Below are 16,887 nucleotides of genomic sequence, written 5' to 3'. Positions count from 1 at the left end.
CCAATCAAATTTGTATCTAGATTCTCGGTTTTCTCTTCCTTAATTTAAGTTTTTTTTTTTTAACAAATTGTTACAAATTATGTAAGATTGTCGATTTTCTTTTTCTTTTTCTTTATTGAATAATACTGAAATGCCTAGAATATTCCATACTTATATCCCACCCAATCTTAGGTAAATGGATTTTCAGAAGATCATGTAGTATCGTAAAATAATACAAAATTTCAAGAAGAACTAACTCAGTATATATAAGATTTGATAAATTAATTTATTATCTAGCTAGCATTTATCTTATGAAAAAACGATCGATCGAACCTCCATAATTTGGTTGCACCATTTTAATTCATTTTTTTTTGTCGTCACATTTTGTTGTTCTTTGCTTGTCTACTATAAATAACCCATCAAATACCTAGTAAAGCTAGGGCAGTAATAACATTTCACCGGAAAACAAAAAGAATGAATATTAAGGCCATGAGACTAATTTTTCTCTCCCTTCTCCTACTTCTCATTCCTCTGTTAGCTTCATGCACTAAAGAGAAACAGGTTAATTTTTGGTGTTCACATTTATTCTATCCTTTGATCTCTTCAACACTTTAATATGCAGAGAATATCAATTCCAAATATGCATTGAGTTTGTTACGTAGGCTGTTCAAATCCCATATCATTTCCAATTTAAATATTCAAATTCATTATTTCTTAAGTTATCTTCTGATCACATCTCCATTTTTTTGGTGTTTAATATGTAGGTGTATATTGTTTATTTTGGAGAACATAAAGGTGATAAAGCATTTGATGAAATTGAAGCTCATCATCACTCTTATCTTCAATCCGTTAAAGAATCCGAAGAAGATGCCAAATCTTCGCTATTGTATAGCTACAAACATAGCATCAATGGCTTCGCGGCTGAGCTAACAGCGGACCAAGCCTCTAGACTCAAAGGTACGTAAATGCTAAAACAAACTCAAATTATATATTTTAATATATGCCTCAAAACTCAATATCATACATAGTTTTTTCTGTTCTTATATAAAGGACTGAGAGGAGTTTTATCGGTATTCAAGAGCAATCCAAGAAAGTATAAGCTCCATACGACAAGATCATGGGAATTTGTAGGGTTAAAGGAGGATGAAGGCGAAGATTATCGTGGTGATGGTAATGGTCGACGTCACAAATATGATATGAATGACCGGTTTCGTGTTGGGAGAAAGTTTTTGAACAAGGCAAAACACGGCGATGGGGTCATAGTTGGTCTTATCGATAGTGGTAAGTTTCTCCACAAATTAGATTATTTTTTCATGATCTTTGTTATTTTCATAAATTTTCATTTTTAAATTTTGAAACTAAAGCTTTCTAAGAAGTTTATTTTCCATATCTTTCACCAAATATTTTCTGCTAACAAAAATATCTTAACCATAAAAATAGATAAATTCGGTTACCAAGTATTTAGTTTGTTGGTGGGTTTTCATATACATTTTAATTTCTTTTTTTTCTCATTATTTTCCATATATATTTTATGTTCGTTAACCATTTTGAATAAGTAGTTCATACTTTGTCGTTATCTCTTAAACCATGCATGCAAAATAGATAAAACTCGGTTACCAAAATCTTTAAAGTATTTAGTTTGTTGGTGGGTTTCCATATCTAAATAGTACGTAGAGTAATGTACACCTGAGAATAATCAAAATGTTCTTTTGAATGAAAAACATATACATACTATACCCCACTCTATCTCTTTGGACTTCACACCTCACTTAATAGTTCGTTTATGAACGTAACTATAAAAAAGGGATTGTGTTTATCGTTTACGAGATCATGTTTCAATGAAAAGATTGGTTTGATATTGTTGTAGTATTAATTTACCATTCCTAACTTGTTGTTATATAAATTAATAAATATATAATATGGTATAATTAATTGGGATAACGACAATTTGATTATTCCGTGGGGGAGATAATAGGGGTGTGGCCAGAATCAAGGAGTTTCGATGACAAAGGAATGGGACCAATTCCAGAATCTTGGAATGGAATCTGCCAAACCGGAGTTGCCTTCAATTCTTCCCATTGTAATCGGTAAGAAAACTTATTTATTTCTTTTGTAAAGAAATATCTTCATTAATTTACTTAAGTATAATAATGAAAACTTTCTTACCTTCAACATGAACAATTTCACCAAAAATCTCAAGAAGCCATTTGATCAAATAAACTTACAAATTTCTGATTGACATTAGTCTAATTGTATAAATATATATGCACACTAGTACATGTATGATANGCCAAAAAAAAAAAAAAAAGAGTACATGTATGATATATGTGCTGAGGAATTAACTTATGACTCATCATTTGACCAAAAGTTTTTCTTAAAAAATAAATAGTCTCCTAATATGTGCACTAGTTTAGTTTGATACCACAAAATAACCAGTTACGGTTATCACTTTTAGACTATCAAATGGAGTATTTTAGAAAGCGTTATTATTACAAATGATGCTCATCAGATTTTATCGTCATTAAATCACAGGAAAATTATCGGAGCAAGGTACTATGCAAGAGGGTACGAGAGATATTACGGACCGTTCAATGCCGAAGCTAACAACGACTTCTTGTCTCCACGCGACGCCGATGGACATGGTTCCCACACAGCTTCAACCGCTGTTGGTCGCCGAGTAAAGGGTGTTTCTGCCCTCGGCGGTATCGCAATGGGCACTGCTTCAGGCGGCGCTTCACTAGCTCGTCTCGCCGTTTACAAAGCTTGTTGGGCGATTCCAAACGCTGAAAAATACGTCACAAACACTTGTTTTGATGAAGATATGTTGGCTGCGTTTGACGATGCGATTGCTGATGGCGTCAATGTTATTAGTATTTCGATTGGAGCGGTTGAGCCGCAAACGTATTTAGAGGATGGAATCGCGATAGGAGCGTTACATGCTGTTAAGAGAGATATTGTTGTTGCGGCAAGTGCAGGAAATGATGGACCCGCGGGGGAAACTCTGTCGAATCCAGCTCCGTGGATTATTACCGTCGGAGCTAGTAGTCTTGATCGGTTTTTTGTCGGTGGTCTTGAACTTGGTGATGGCTATAAATTCGAGGTAATAAACTCAACATTAAAATATGTTACAAGTTACAACTTATTATTCTTATCCCGATAAATTATTGTGAATTATGACTATCTGAAATTTGGTACGTAAATAGGGTACTATATATATATATATATATATGCATTTTGGGTTATGGTTCAGTTTGAGGGTTTTGAGGTTTAGTTTTAGAGTTAACTAGGATTTATACGTTAGAGTTTCGGATTTATATATTATTATTCTATTTTTGATATAACTTTATATTATTTTTTCGATTAGTTAAAAGTTTTTATAAACTATATATGAAGTTAACATGAAGTTTTTAATTTTCTAGTCGGACTCATTAACGACACTAAAGATGGACAATTTTGCTCCTCTAGTCTATGCTCCTGACGTGGTTGTTCCCTGGGGTTCAAGGAACGAAGCATCGTAAGTTTTTTTTTTTCCTTTTTATTATTATAAGAAGTTTAAGATTTATTTGGACTAATTCATTTATTTTTTATTTTTTTGTGTGGTGAAGGCTATGTTTACCCAATTCACTTTCACCGGATCTTGTAAAAGGTAAAGTGGTATTATGTTTGAGAGGTTTCGGTTCAGGTTCAACGATTGGTAAAGGTCTTGAGGTAAAACGAGCCGGAGGAGTCGGTATGATATTAGCAAATTCTCGGGATAACGATGCGTTCGACGTTGTGTCTCATTTCGTACCGACTGCTTTGGTTTTCTCATCCACGGTCGATAGGATTCTCGATTACATCTACAATGACTATGAACCCGTGGCTTTCATCAAACCAGCAGAAACAATACTTTACCGTAACCAACCAAAAGATTCGTTTTACCCATACAAACCGGCTCCTTTTATGACTAGTTTCTCTAGTAGAGGCCCAAATTGGGTAGATGCTAACATTCTAAAGGTAAAACTCTTTTGTTCTTATGACTTCAATTTTTTTCTAACTCTAATACATAACCCTTTTTATGGGGTTTTACAGCCGGATATTATCGCGCCAGGATTGAATATATTGGCCGCATGGAGCGGGGCAGATTCGGCGAGCAAAGATTCGATAGACCAACGTGTTTCAGATTATAGTCTTGACTCAGGAACTTCTATGGCTTGTCCTCATGTTGCTGGTGCAATTGCCCTTCTCAAAAGCATGCATCCCACATGGAGTAGTGCTGCTATAAGATCTGCCCTCATGACCACTGGTAACAAAATTTTCTGGTTCAAAATAACTAAACCGAACTGATGATTAGAAGTATCCAATCCGGTTTTCGATTCATTTTCAGTTTGAAACCGTTGGTTTAATACTTTTTGGTCCGGCCAAATATACAACTAAACTGATGAATTGTTTTATTGTAGCTTCGATGACCAACCAGGACAACGAACCAATCCAAGACTATGACGGCTCTCCCGCGAACCCATTTGCGCTTGGGTCAGGACATTTTCGACCAACAAAAGCTGCGTCTCCCGGTTTAGTCTACGATGCATCATACGGATCTTACCTTCTCTATTGCTGCTCGGTTGGTTTAACCAATATTGATCCGACGTTCAAATGTCCTAGTGAAATCCCTCCCGGTTATAACCTAAATTACCCTTCAATCTCAATTCCATACCTCATTGGGACAGTGACCGTCACGAGGACGGTCACATGTGTTGGACGATCAGCTAATTCAACAAGCGTATATGTCTTTAAAGCTCAACCACCGTTTGGTGTCAATGTTAAGGCTGAACCGAATGTTTTGGTTTTCGATCGTATTGGTCAGAAGAAGCAGTTTAACATCATTTTCACGACAAATCCATACGAGTTTACAGGTGAGGCTAGGAGGGATCGATATCGGTTTGGATGGTTTAGTTGGAGCGATGGACATCATGTTGTGAGGAGTCCAATTGCTGTTTCATTAGTTTGATTACTGCATGCTTTGTTTGCTTGTTTAGGGTATTTTAATTAGTTGTTTAGACTCTTTTTTTGTGTGGCTTTAGTTGTTTCAAAATTATATTATGGTTGATTTTATTGGTTTTTATTCATTATTGGGATAATTGAAAGAGATAAATTTTCTGATAATTTATCTAGCTCTCATTTTAATTTCTCAATACAAATTGTTCTTTTTTTGTGTGCTACAAAATACTAAACCTGCCAAAGATGATCCGATCCATGTACATGTTTCAAAGGCATCCATATATCTAGTTCTACAACATTCCAAGAATTAAAAAAAATTTCAATCTTCAAGATGATATATATCGTGTTACCTCGTTTCATGAGTTTGTATTAGCACGACTTGCCTCGCACAATTCGTCTGTTAACTAACGACGCCACGCAATCGCAGCAGAAAGGGACTGTTGTGTTGTGTTGTGTTGGACCAAAAACAAAAACGTGGCACTAAAGAACCCTAAAGCTTGTAATGTGACACGTGGATGGATATGAGTGGTTAAAACTGGATTTAAGCGTGTAACCGCGTACACGCGTGACGTTAAGGTTGAAAACGCGTAGTGCGTTTCCTCCGGACGCGGCGCTCTGGTTGTGTTTTATGGCTTTACACCGACTTCAGCTTGTATTTTCCTAATCATTGTGTTATTTTGTTGTTGGAGATACTCAATAAATTAGATGATCAGATCTTCATTAATAATTAAGATTCTCAATTGATAATTGAAAAAAAAAAGGTTGACAGAAAAGTTTCATGCAATATTTATAAAACAATAATTCATAGTCAAGTCAACAATTTTATATATAGAGTGCATTCAGTTAATGACTATAGATTAAATATCAAAATAGTTGTTTATTTTTTAAAATCTTTTTAACAAAAAAAAAAGTTAAAATATTTTTGTTAATAAAAATACCTATATATGATGATTAAGTAATAATTACTTAATATGAATTCAAAGCATTCTTGTAACATTTTGAAGATTATGGTAAAAGAAAGTGTAAACTTATGTTATTCTTCCTTTTTAAAATTTGTAAACAATGAAAATCATAATTACACAACGATACTTAATGAATAAAATCAAAATAATTAATTATACACGGCAATGAAATTTTGAGTGATGATGAAGAATCAGATGAAGCTACCACGTATTCACCCAAAGATATCTTAATGACGACATCACATTTGAAATACTAGATTTGCTTATACGTACACGTATTCAAACAAAAACACATGTACATTTACATTTCTATACGTAGAGCTTACGTGTGTATATAAGACATAAGATTCTCTATTCCAACATATGTGTCTCAATCGGTCTATAAATTTCATTTTCTCTCATTGTTATCTTTTCTTCTCCATCCTCATCGATCATAATATCTCTCTTAACATTCTTTTCTTTTTCATATTACGATGATGTCCGAAGAATATCAAGAATCAGACATTATATTTTCCGACCAAACCGTATTCCCAAACTATAACCAAGAAACTAAACTCTCTAACACTAGAAACGTCGAGAAGAGTAGAAGACGACGGGAGAGGGTGGAGAAAACGTCTCCGGTGAGAATCCCGACGAATAATTTCCGGTTTATGGAATGGGACACGGCGGAGGAAGATGAGGACAAGACTCCTCCACACGTTATAATCGAAAGAAGAATGAAAGAGCAAATAGCGTTTTCGGTTTGTACTCTTAAAGGAAGAGACTTGAGCCGTCACCGGAACTCCGTTCTTAGGATGACCGGATTTTTAGAAGCTTGATTTTTACTTAACCGTCACCGGAACTCCGTTCAATTTGTTTTATTTTCCATTAATTGAACGGTTTAGTGTTGGGAGATTTTTTTTTTCCCGGTTGGGTTTTGTATTGGATAAATCCCCAACATGTCTTTGTACTATCTTATTGAGTTATATTATTTGGTTACTTGAGAAGAGGAGAACCTAAAATATAATGTCAAGGTTAACTACTTAAATTTGGTTTTGAGTTTGTTTGCGAAGTAATTGGTTTCTTGGCTTATGGACTTTGTCTTTGGTCGCGTCCATTTGATTATGCAACTTGCTTGCTAACGTGAGCTGGATGTTAAATATATTTTTATGGTCTCACTTGGTAATACAAAAGTAAATAGGTAACCCTAAGAATAAAAATGTTTGATTCGTATTTGTTTGGCAATGCATATGTGTTAGATATATTTTACATATATCATGTGATGAAATCGATCCATTGGTAAATATTGTTTCGAGTGTATAAATTTATAATTCGAGTTTGTAACGAGTTAGTTGTCTATTAGTAGTTTTAGAAAACATTGTAACGTAGTCATTGTAAAATAATTTTCCGGAAATGTATATACTAGCAAGTTCTATATATCAAGTCATCTCAATGAAAGTTGAATAGTAGTAGTCAGCATTCAACAGTAGCTATGAGTTGGTCGTTCTAAATAAACAAAAGAAGGAATAATTAGTAAACAAAATGAATTGTAGAGTAATTAATTAATAAGTCTAAACTAATTAATAATTTCTTACTGTAAAGTTCGACATGTATTTGTTCTGCCAAGTTGAATCCATATGTGTGTACGTTGGACATATTTATTAAAGAAGGTTTGCATGTTTTAAATTCAGTTCATCGTCATTAATCATTTAGGCCAAAAACTTAAGGGACAATAATGTTCATCGAAATTTTATAAGAAAATAGTGAATCATCGTACAGACAAGACGATTCATGGCCATGTGGTTTCTGCCATTTTGATCACAATTGTTCTTTTTGGGATTCCTATAATTATAAGTTCTGTTGAATAAACAAATGGGTTATACATATTAGTACAACTTTTTTTATTTAATTAAAACATATATATATATATATAATTCATAATTCGACTTTGAATTTATAAAGTTATAAACACAATAATGGTTAGTATTTTTTTATTTCTTTTTCATATACTAAGAGAGTGTATTCAAACAATGATTTTGGAGGATTTGATAAGATTTAGAAAATTTGGAATTTTGATAGATTTCCGGAAAGTTAATACAGTAAAACCTCTATAAATTAATACTCTATAAATTAATAAACACTATAAATTAATAAATTTTACTGGTCCCAAGTCGGGCCAATGTAAAAAATAATAAAATTCGATAAGATAATAAGATAATAATTTTTTTGAAATCTCCTTGTAAAATATGGTCCAAATAATATCATAAATTAATAATCATGTAAATTTACACACATATATATATATATATATACTGATATAATAATATATGTTTTTCCTAAAGCTCATTTCTATAGAACAATTGTAATGTAGTATTTTCAAACTATAATGATATCTCTAAAATATTTTATAACATATCATAAAAATAGTTAAATTTTAAAGTTTCAATTTTTAGATATGCATCATTTACAATTTGATAATTTGACAGATTATTAAAATAGAAGAATTGATATTATTATTCATAAATTATGTATGTCATGTATAAGTCAATTTGTCTATAATACTTGTAATTTATTGTCAATAATGTTTTCTAAATATTATTTATGAATATTATTTTCTAAATATCAACTGCAAACACCTTGCTTTCTCTACAATATTATTTATTTCTAAATATTAATCCATGATTGAATAGATTTATAACTTTTACATAAATCACTTAAAATATCGTACATTCCCTAAAATGTCGTAAATGTTATTATTACTTACGAGATATGTCATGAGGTGGCTGTATGGTTTGCCCACATCAGCAGATGTTAGACACGTGGATTTGTAAGGCACAGCAAATGGTGTTTAGTGTAAGGCTTGGGGTTGATTGGTAACTTGTCATAAGCTTGGGCTTGCAGTTTATCTAACTTATAATCTGACCTATGATATCCGGAAACATTGGACCTGGGTGATGATGTTCGTACATATTAAAAACCCATGTTTCTTGTCTCTTATCAGTTTAGCTGTCTGAAATTGTCACACCACTAATCATATCTCGCAATTACATGTTTCTAAATCGCTCTGCTAATGATAAACTCCCAATGCACAACCAAGAATCAAGTAAATACTTGATTGTACTTCTAACTTTTACATCCAATAAAATCAACTAGCTCCCAACCACAACATGAAATTTCTCCTCCTTTGGTTGAATGCAATTCCCACACAAACCAAATCCACTCCTTTAGGAAAGAGCACATTTCAGTTTTGTGCATCAAACCATAACAGCTAAACATCTCACAAAGAAAAAATCACCATTAATCACAGCAGCACACCGCTCAACTTTACCCCAAACCTCTCCACCTTGGCGTCTTTCGAGTGCGATCTCGGCGCACCAAATCCCTGTTGTCTTCGTCCTGTCTTTCTCTTTAGGCAAGAACACAACCAGCTTCTCACCGCAACTCATGGTATACGACCACCACGAAGATTTTGGCAGACTCAGACGACTCGGCTCAGGCTCAGCCGACGTTCTCTCCACACCTTTCACCACTCCCCAACATTTGTGCTTTGTATCATACACTCTTAACTTGTTCTTGCGACAGTCGTAGTAATACAACATATCATCAACAACACACGCATACTCCCACTTCTTAGAATTCAACATCTCCTCCATTTCCCATTTCCTCTCCTTTGGGTCGTAAACAAAGCTATTCACCGAATCCCTCATGTAAATCTTACCCTCCATTACCACACAACCAGACCACAACTGACCTATATTCACACCTGGATTCATCATCATCTCAGGCTCCCACATTTGTTTCTCTCTATTCAACACCATAACACTCTTTGAAACCACACCTTTAGACAATTCAAACTCACCAATCACGTAAATCTTCCCGTTGATGGTGCCAGCGACCGTATCAGCCATCGGCTTGGGAATGCTAGAGACAGGCTGCACCGTGTGAGACGCACAATCGATGATTAAGACACTCGAAGTCGCACTGGAATCGTAAACACCACCCAAAACGTATATCTTTGAACCAACCGCAACAAAGATTCCATGAGCAGGCATAGGAGGAAGACAAGGGATAAGGACAAAGCCGTTGCGGCGGAGGATGTACCAACGGTAATCACAGGTTTTAGGGTTGTAGAGGAGAGCATAGAGACAGTGTTCGGCACAACGTAACAAGGATCGTCTCATGTACAGCTCAGACGACGTTATGATTGATCGGAAACGTCTGGAAACGAGAGAGATTGTTGGGTAATAGGATCTTGATACACGCGCTATTATATCCACCACGATTTCATCTGGAAGTGACGCAATCGGAGATGGTCGTTTCGAGAGAGGAACGCCGCACAAATCCATACGAGAGAGAAATAGAGAAACACTCAAATCTCTAATTTTAGCTCAAATTATGAACAATTTACCTACTCACCTAAATCGAATCTGGAAGATGACTTGTGAGTCTCAGTCCAATAGTCAATACCGATCTGCTCTGGTTTTGGTGAAGGAGAAGAACCAGAGCGATGCCATAAATCGAAGGTAATGGGCCTTAATGAAGCCCAAAAGAACCCAACTAAAGTTTCGATCAGAGGACTTATTAATATAGATTAAGGAAAATTTCATGGCATCTTGAAATGGAACTAGAAAGAAAATCAAATCCTTATGGGAGCCAAAAGGTTCAAAAGTAATTGTAATTTCTACCACTGAAATATTAAAAAACGAACTTGCATTTTAATTCCAGAGGAGAAGATGGTATTACATTTAGTAGCTTCAAAAGGAAGAAGTGAAGAAGGGTTTTTCTTATGCTGCAACAAGATCTGGTGTCTCGGCTTCAACAGATAGCAAAGTGGTGTGAACTTTGTCGACCCAGCTGTCCAATTGATCTCTCAAAGCCTTGATCTGTGGAATCCCTAGTACTCTCGGTTGTGCCCATGAGACGTAAACTGTTCCATTCACTTGGTCTATGATTCCCTCAATAAGATGCACCTGAATCATTCATTTTTCCACTTTCATAAGCATACAAAATCATTCTATTTCTATGTATATAATAAGTAGGGAACGAAACTAGCCACCAACATTTGAGTTCTCTGACAAAATTACCCAATATGAAGACAAATGCAGATACATAAACCTAGTGACACTACGAGAGCAAACAATGCATACACCTATTCTGTTCTTAATCGAGTGACAAGTAAGTATCGTTATATTGGACACTTGACCACAACAGCTTTTAAAAGATAGATGCAAGGAGATACTAATACTTACAGAAAGGCTCTTCATGAGAAGGTGCTCAACATCTTCAATGGAAAGTTTAGTTCGCTCAGCAATGATACTCAAAGGAATGATGTTGAAAAGTAACAGAATTAGCACAAGATGTTTTATCTAAATGATGTGGTGTGAGATACTACTACCTAGAGAAGAAGTTACCTGAAGATGATCTCGATAAGGCAGAGAATGTTAATCTTTTCCAATAGCTTCTTCTCGTTCTCAACCAGTGCTGGTTGGGCAATCAAGGAGGCGTTGTGCACACGGCATAGCTCTTGATACTGAACTAAATCACCATGGTTGAACGCCTGGAGAATGTGGTAAAGCCATTCCACATTTGTTCCAAGGAGACTTTTCAACTGTCATCACAGTAATTTACTACAAGTAAGAGAGCCATTTACAATTCTAAGCAGAACTATAGCATGAGAGGTAATACTACATGTAAGAGAGCCTTTCAACTGTCTCTGTGTTCACAAACACTTTGGCCCGAGTAAAGAAAGATAATAAGAAACCTATTATCTACACAGGAAAAGTTTGCAATAGCTTATATCACGGATGAAGGATAGCTTACAATGGGATGGGCTAACAGCTCCCCAAAGTTGTAGATGTTTTCTCCAAGTAGAGCTGAAAGTGACAAATCAAAAGCCAAATCCTGATATAAACAAAATGATCTGATATTAGCAATTTGATTAGTGAATACAGCTACCGGAGTTAACACCTTTTCCCCCAGTTTCGTCTAATTCTCACCAATTTTTTGGTATCCACTGGCTAAAAGGAAACTTCGTAACCCAAAAAACTAGAACAAGGTACGTTAAATTGAAGGGGGCATACCAGCTTAAACGATTCTGAGAGGTCCTCCACAGACGTATAAGCAAGATAAAGTAGAGCACTTTTGTAGAAATCAGAAAACTCTTGACGGAACTTGTGGTACTGAGAAGACACCCAATAGAAGTTGGCATAGACCGATGGGTCAATGTCAGTCATACTATCAAGAGAGCTCTTTCCATCGTCCAAGATTTTCTTACACTCCTTCTGATCACCTTGCTCAAGCTTGAATAGAGCTTTCTGTGTTTCTATGTAAATGATTGGCTCAGTAATCCGAGGCTCTTTAGTAGCTCTAAGTTTCTCAATCACGCTTTCAAGGTAGCTAACTGCAGCTTCTTTCTCAGAGTACTGTCGGGAGACCACCACAGCAAAATGTGCAAGCTTCAGAAGATTGATCTTCGTCTCAAAGTCAGTGATGAAATTGTGATAGAACTGAATTAAAGCATCACCAGCCTGAAATCAAAACTTAAAATCAACACACGAACTTGGAAGCAATTAAAACTGATGAAAAACTTGAAAACTCACGAAGTTCAGCAAAACTATAAACCCTAAATCATAAATTCAAAAACCCTATCATCGTCCAAATCAAATCTCTAACTCATGTTACTCCGAAGTAAACACACAGATTCTACCAAATTTGTCGAGATCTATGAACCCTAAAATCCCCAAGGACCAATATGAAACCCGGATAGACATGGAAACCAATCACTACTACGGAAGAGAAGCAAAACAGACCTGGAAGACGGCGAGAGCGATGAACTGCTCGAGCTTAATGGTGAGTTGATGCCAGAGCTTTTTCTGATACAGATCTGCTAGGGAATTGTACCATTCACCGAGCTCTGGATGCGCATTTTTCAGAGATTCCAAGTATTGTAGAGCAGCCATGTCGGAAACAGCAGAGAACAAAGACGACGATGGAGAGGAAGAAACGAGTTTTGCGAATTCTCTCGATCTCCCTTCCTATAATATATTCAGCTCTGTTGTAAACAAATCCTAAAAACCCTTTGTGCTCCTCTTTTGCTTAATCCTTTTAATTTAAAAAGAAAAGAAAACTACCGGGACCAAAGTGTAAATATATGATTTTAACGAAAGATTTATGTAATTAAAAAAACTACAATACTGTCGATTTCTAATTTAGGGTTCGGTATGACCGGCCAATATTTCGAAAACCAGAACAAAACCGGACCGTTATGTTTTTTTTTTTCTGGTTTAAGTCGGGTTTATGGCTAACCGGATCCAAATGACTGAACCCGGGTTTTAAATCTGGGTCGGGTCATTCCTCCTACAACAACTAGTGGGGTTTTTCGATTTCTTCTCTTTCCCCAGTACTCTCACTCGCTTTGAGAGAGAGAGAGAGAGAGAAAAGCGATGGATGAGCCATTCTTGGATGATGACGAGTTACTGGAATGCGTGGAGTTGATCGAAGCCACCATGAATGCCGATGGTTTTGGCGGCCTACCTCCTCCGCCTGTTCCAGTGTCTATACCGGCTCCGGAGATGACTACGACGACGATTTCATCGTCTGTATATCATCACCCTATGCAATTACAATCCTATACGGGACAAAGGAAACAAATTCCAGTTCGTGATCCTTTCTCTAGTTATTCTCCACCTAGAGAACTCTCTCAAAGAGTAGGAGGAAGAGGAGGGGGTTTCAATGACGCGTTAATGGATTACTCTACGGTTACTACTGCTCGTAAACCAATCTCTCCTCCGACTTCTTCTATTCGTCGCTTTGATAGTGAGAAAGATCTCGAAATTGATCGCTTAAAGGTTAGGGTTTCGTTTTTTTCTTCTTTACTGCGTCCCCTGCGATTACTTAAAGATGGAGAATGTAGTTTTCTCATATTATTATTCTTGTGCTGGTTATATGATAAACAGAAGGAGCTAGGGCGTGTCTCGAAGCAATTGCTTGATTTGGTTTGTTCATATCTTTGAGTTTTTTTTTTTTTAATTACACTATTTCATTCTATAGTGTTGAAAGTTTCTATGATTGTTCCAGGAACAAGAATGTTCTCAGCTTAAAAAGGGGAAAAACAAAGAAACAGAATCGAGAAACTTGTGTGCTGATAAAAATGGCCAATGTGCTATAACAGTTCATGCTTCTTCTTCTAAGGGAACAAACTTGTAAGTGAATATTGTTCTCTCATGATATAGTGTTGTTAGAATATATCATGATAGGTTTCAACCATTTTCAGTGTTTTGCATTCTCAACTAAAGGTGAAACTCTTTGTCATGTTGAGTAACTGGGGTGCAGGCGGTTACTAACACTTTTTACAATCCCCTCTTTGGAGAATCGGAATTTACTGTTCATTAGCTTGCGGGTACTTTTATCTCTGTTGCAAATTACCAATAATAGTCTAATGAAGTAGTCTTGTGAATCAGGGAACCAGATGTTGCAACTGCTTCAGTACATCATCGAGAAATCGACTCTACAACAGGGTTGGATGATAAAAGAAGTATGTGAATGTTGATATTGGAAATAAAAAGTTTGAAGCTTTAGAAGTTTTGTTTGTGTGAAATAATTTTTCCTCTAAATTTCTTGGGTTTTCTACTCATTATTTTTGCTTTGGCCATAAGTCAGGTTTCAAGACCACTGGTGTTCAGGCGGATCTGGCTAATCACGCTGACCTTTCAAAGAAACTGCTAGATATCTGGTGCACCTCAAACTATCAAGATCCAAGGAAAAATCTAATCTCAGAGTTGCTACTGGCTTGTTCAACAGATCTCCAGATACTCTTTAGTTTTATGAAGATCAGTACGCCTAGCCAAGATATTGACAAACAGGAAGCCAAAACCTCGTCAAACATGCAATCTTCTGAAGCCTTAGAATCTGAAAAAGTTTATCATTTGTACTCTGCAATAACAAAGGTGTGTTCAAACACTATACTAGTCGGTATATAAGTTATTGGTCACACTATCTAATTAACCCCCTATGTCTGCTGCAGATCAGCTATGGGTTTGTAAATTTGAAGACCTTGGTTGAACCACTACTTGATCTTTGTAAAGTGGAGAATGTAAGTCAATTTAGATTCGAATATCTGCAAGTTGTAGCTTTCTGGATATTTTTATTGTGAGTTTATTTATTCATCTGTTGCGCAGGCTGTTCTTGTTCATAGATCTCTGCATGTACTACATGTGCTGTTGGAACATATATCTGGTGTTGAAAAGAGATATGAAGCCAGGTATCTACTCTGTCTGTCTGGAATTAGTTTTCCTATTTTCTCCAATTTATATTAGCTCTAAATGCTTACATTTGCGATAAATCGTCACTGTAATGATTTACTTCATATTCCCTTATTACTTATTAGTTGAAGTTACTATATACCTTAATCTCGTATGCTCATCCTTTTATGAATAGTCAAGGAAATACTGATAACGCTCAGCCAAGTTGGGATGCAAACTGGCATTCTCTGTTTGAATTGATGATTCAAATTGCCAGTAAAAGAACCGAAAAGGATGTCAAACTGGAAGCATTGTCGATAATGAACATAATCGTGATGAGCACTAATGCTTATACCGAGAGGGAAACGTAAGTAAGCACTCAAAACCATTTTCTTTTTCTGGTTTTACTAACATCTGCATTCATATAACTTTAATTGACCAGTTTTGTCTCCAAGGAAGTGTTTGGGAGCATTTCATTACTTTTACGAAAAGAAGGGGGTGTACATGTACGGAAAGAAGCTACTCTTCTTTTTTACTTGCTGCTCAACTGTAAGTAGTCAGTTCAATCACTTTATTAACTGCCGAAGTGTGTTTGTCTATGATGAAACCATTTTCGCAAAAGTTGTTCGTCTTTCTTCTCTTAACTTTGTTTCTTTATTTATTTTCTGCTCAAAGGCCCCAAACTGCTCGACAGCTTTGATTCTCTCCATGTGGGAAGGAACTCCTCAGATACTGAAAACGACAGTGAAGGGAATCTCTTTGCTTTGGAAGCATTTGGTAAAATCTTTGAAGGTTTAGCAGATTGTTTGACTTCTCCTAGAAAGACATCAGAGGTACAAAAAAACCAAAGAAAACTCCAATTTGTCAAGTAGTTTACTGCAGTTTGGACTAAGACATCATTTCGGTTGATTTGACTTCAGGATCTGGAACTTTGTCGGAGTGTAATAATGATCTTGGCTTTAGCAGCTTCTTCAGGAAACTCGGGCTATGAACTACTTTCAGAGCACAAACTACCTCAAGATACCAACTTTTTAATGTTGATACTTCAGCTTTTAGCTGCGGAAATAGACTCGGAAGAAACAGAGTTTCATCCAAAAGCAGAAATTTTCAAAGAGAGGTTTATTCTTAACCTGGGTGATTTATAACTAAATATTCAATCTAACTGGCTTATTAACATCGATGTATTTGTTTTACTGGAGCAGGACACTATTGATGAGAGAGATACTGATATTACTAGACAGACTCGTCTCCGGCTCGTCAAGCTCTGCTACAATTCTAAGGGAACTAACAAAAAGCAGAGACATGGCGAGCCTGACGGTTGATGTAGCCACACGATTATCCCGTAAAAGAAACTTACTTGGACAACCTGAAAGCAGTGTTGAGAGAATTAGGAATACCGAAATCATGGATTTAGCCCGCATTTTCAAGAAACGGGTTTTTGCCTTCTTAGAATCTTTAGGTGACAATATTACATAAGCACAAACATTATTGGTGTTGTTAACTTCTTTGTGTTCCCCTTTACGAGCATGGAGAACTGGCAATTTTGATTGAAAAAACATAGTAGATGTGAGACTGTCTGCAGATTAACCCGCTAATACAGTATAATGAGTAAATGATACTTTTTTTTTTTTTTTTTCATTATAACTGGTTGTTTTATGTTCTGTCTTAAATTCATAAAATGGTGATTTTTACAGTCGATGTATATAGTCAAATGTTTGTTTAGGATCAAATCATATATATAAAAGTAGAGT

At 35.8% G+C, this 16,887-nt stretch overlaps 5 protein-coding genes across 6 annotated transcripts; 3 read left to right on the top strand and 2 right to left on the bottom strand.

The window, feature by feature from the left end:
- Positions 403 to 5,123, top strand: LOC104771797 (subtilisin-like protease SBT5.5). Its single transcript, XM_010496379.2, has 9 exons — positions 403 to 540; positions 744 to 936; positions 1,030 to 1,260; positions 1,955 to 2,066; positions 2,512 to 3,079; positions 3,399 to 3,493; positions 3,585 to 3,975; positions 4,051 to 4,264; positions 4,419 to 5,123. The coding sequence occupies exons 1-9, from the start codon at positions 454 to 456 to the stop codon at positions 4,964 to 4,966; spliced, it is 2,439 nt and encodes an 812-aa protein (XP_010494681.1). The 5' UTR covers positions 403 to 453; the 3' UTR covers positions 4,967 to 5,123.
- On the top strand, positions 6,245 to 6,956 carry LOC104771796. The gene has a single exon (XM_010496377.2). It carries the CDS (start codon positions 6,392 to 6,394, stop codon positions 6,734 to 6,736), a length of 345 nt encoding a protein of 114 aa, XP_010494679.1. The 5' UTR covers positions 6,245 to 6,391; the 3' UTR covers positions 6,737 to 6,956.
- On the bottom strand, positions 8,949 to 10,416 carry LOC104771795 (F-box/kelch-repeat protein At4g38940-like). The gene has a single exon (XM_019242036.1). The coding sequence runs from the start codon at positions 10,241 to 10,243 to the stop codon at positions 9,152 to 9,154; it is 1,092 nt and encodes a 363-aa protein (XP_019097581.1). The 5' UTR covers positions 10,244 to 10,416; the 3' UTR covers positions 8,949 to 9,151.
- On the bottom strand, positions 10,517 to 12,982 carry LOC104771793 (26S proteasome non-ATPase regulatory subunit 13 homolog A-like). Of its 2 annotated transcripts, none has more exons than XM_010496375.2 (6): positions 12,707 to 12,982; positions 11,978 to 12,424; positions 11,718 to 11,798; positions 11,309 to 11,505; positions 11,147 to 11,243; positions 10,517 to 10,867 (listed from the first exon to the last, which is right to left on the bottom strand). In XM_010496375.2, the coding sequence occupies exons 1-6, from the start codon at positions 12,854 to 12,856 to the stop codon at positions 10,682 to 10,684; spliced, it is 1,158 nt and encodes a 385-aa protein (XP_010494677.1). In that variant the 5' UTR covers positions 12,857 to 12,982; the 3' UTR covers positions 10,517 to 10,681. The 2 variants fall into 2 exon arrangements, with proteins under 2 accessions (XP_010494677.1, XP_010494676.1); XM_010496374.2 differs by having other exon boundaries at positions 11,147 to 11,213.
- Positions 13,299 to 16,767, top strand: LOC104771792. The gene is made up of 12 exons (XM_010496373.2): positions 13,299 to 13,744; positions 13,853 to 13,891; positions 13,974 to 14,098; positions 14,357 to 14,430; positions 14,556 to 14,842; positions 14,920 to 14,988; positions 15,074 to 15,156; positions 15,333 to 15,503; positions 15,579 to 15,685; positions 15,812 to 15,969; positions 16,057 to 16,253; positions 16,339 to 16,767. The coding sequence occupies exons 1-12, from the start codon at positions 13,340 to 13,342 to the stop codon at positions 16,610 to 16,612; spliced, it is 1,989 nt and encodes a 662-aa protein (XP_010494675.1). The 5' UTR covers positions 13,299 to 13,339; the 3' UTR covers positions 16,613 to 16,767.

Source organism: Camelina sativa, chromosome 20 (genome assembly GCF_000633955.1).
Source record: "Camelina sativa cultivar DH55 chromosome 20, Cs, whole genome shotgun sequence".
Lineage (NCBI taxonomy): Eukaryota > Viridiplantae > Streptophyta > Magnoliopsida > Brassicales > Brassicaceae > Camelina > Camelina sativa.
This window is presented reverse-complemented; position numbering and strand designations above follow the sequence as displayed.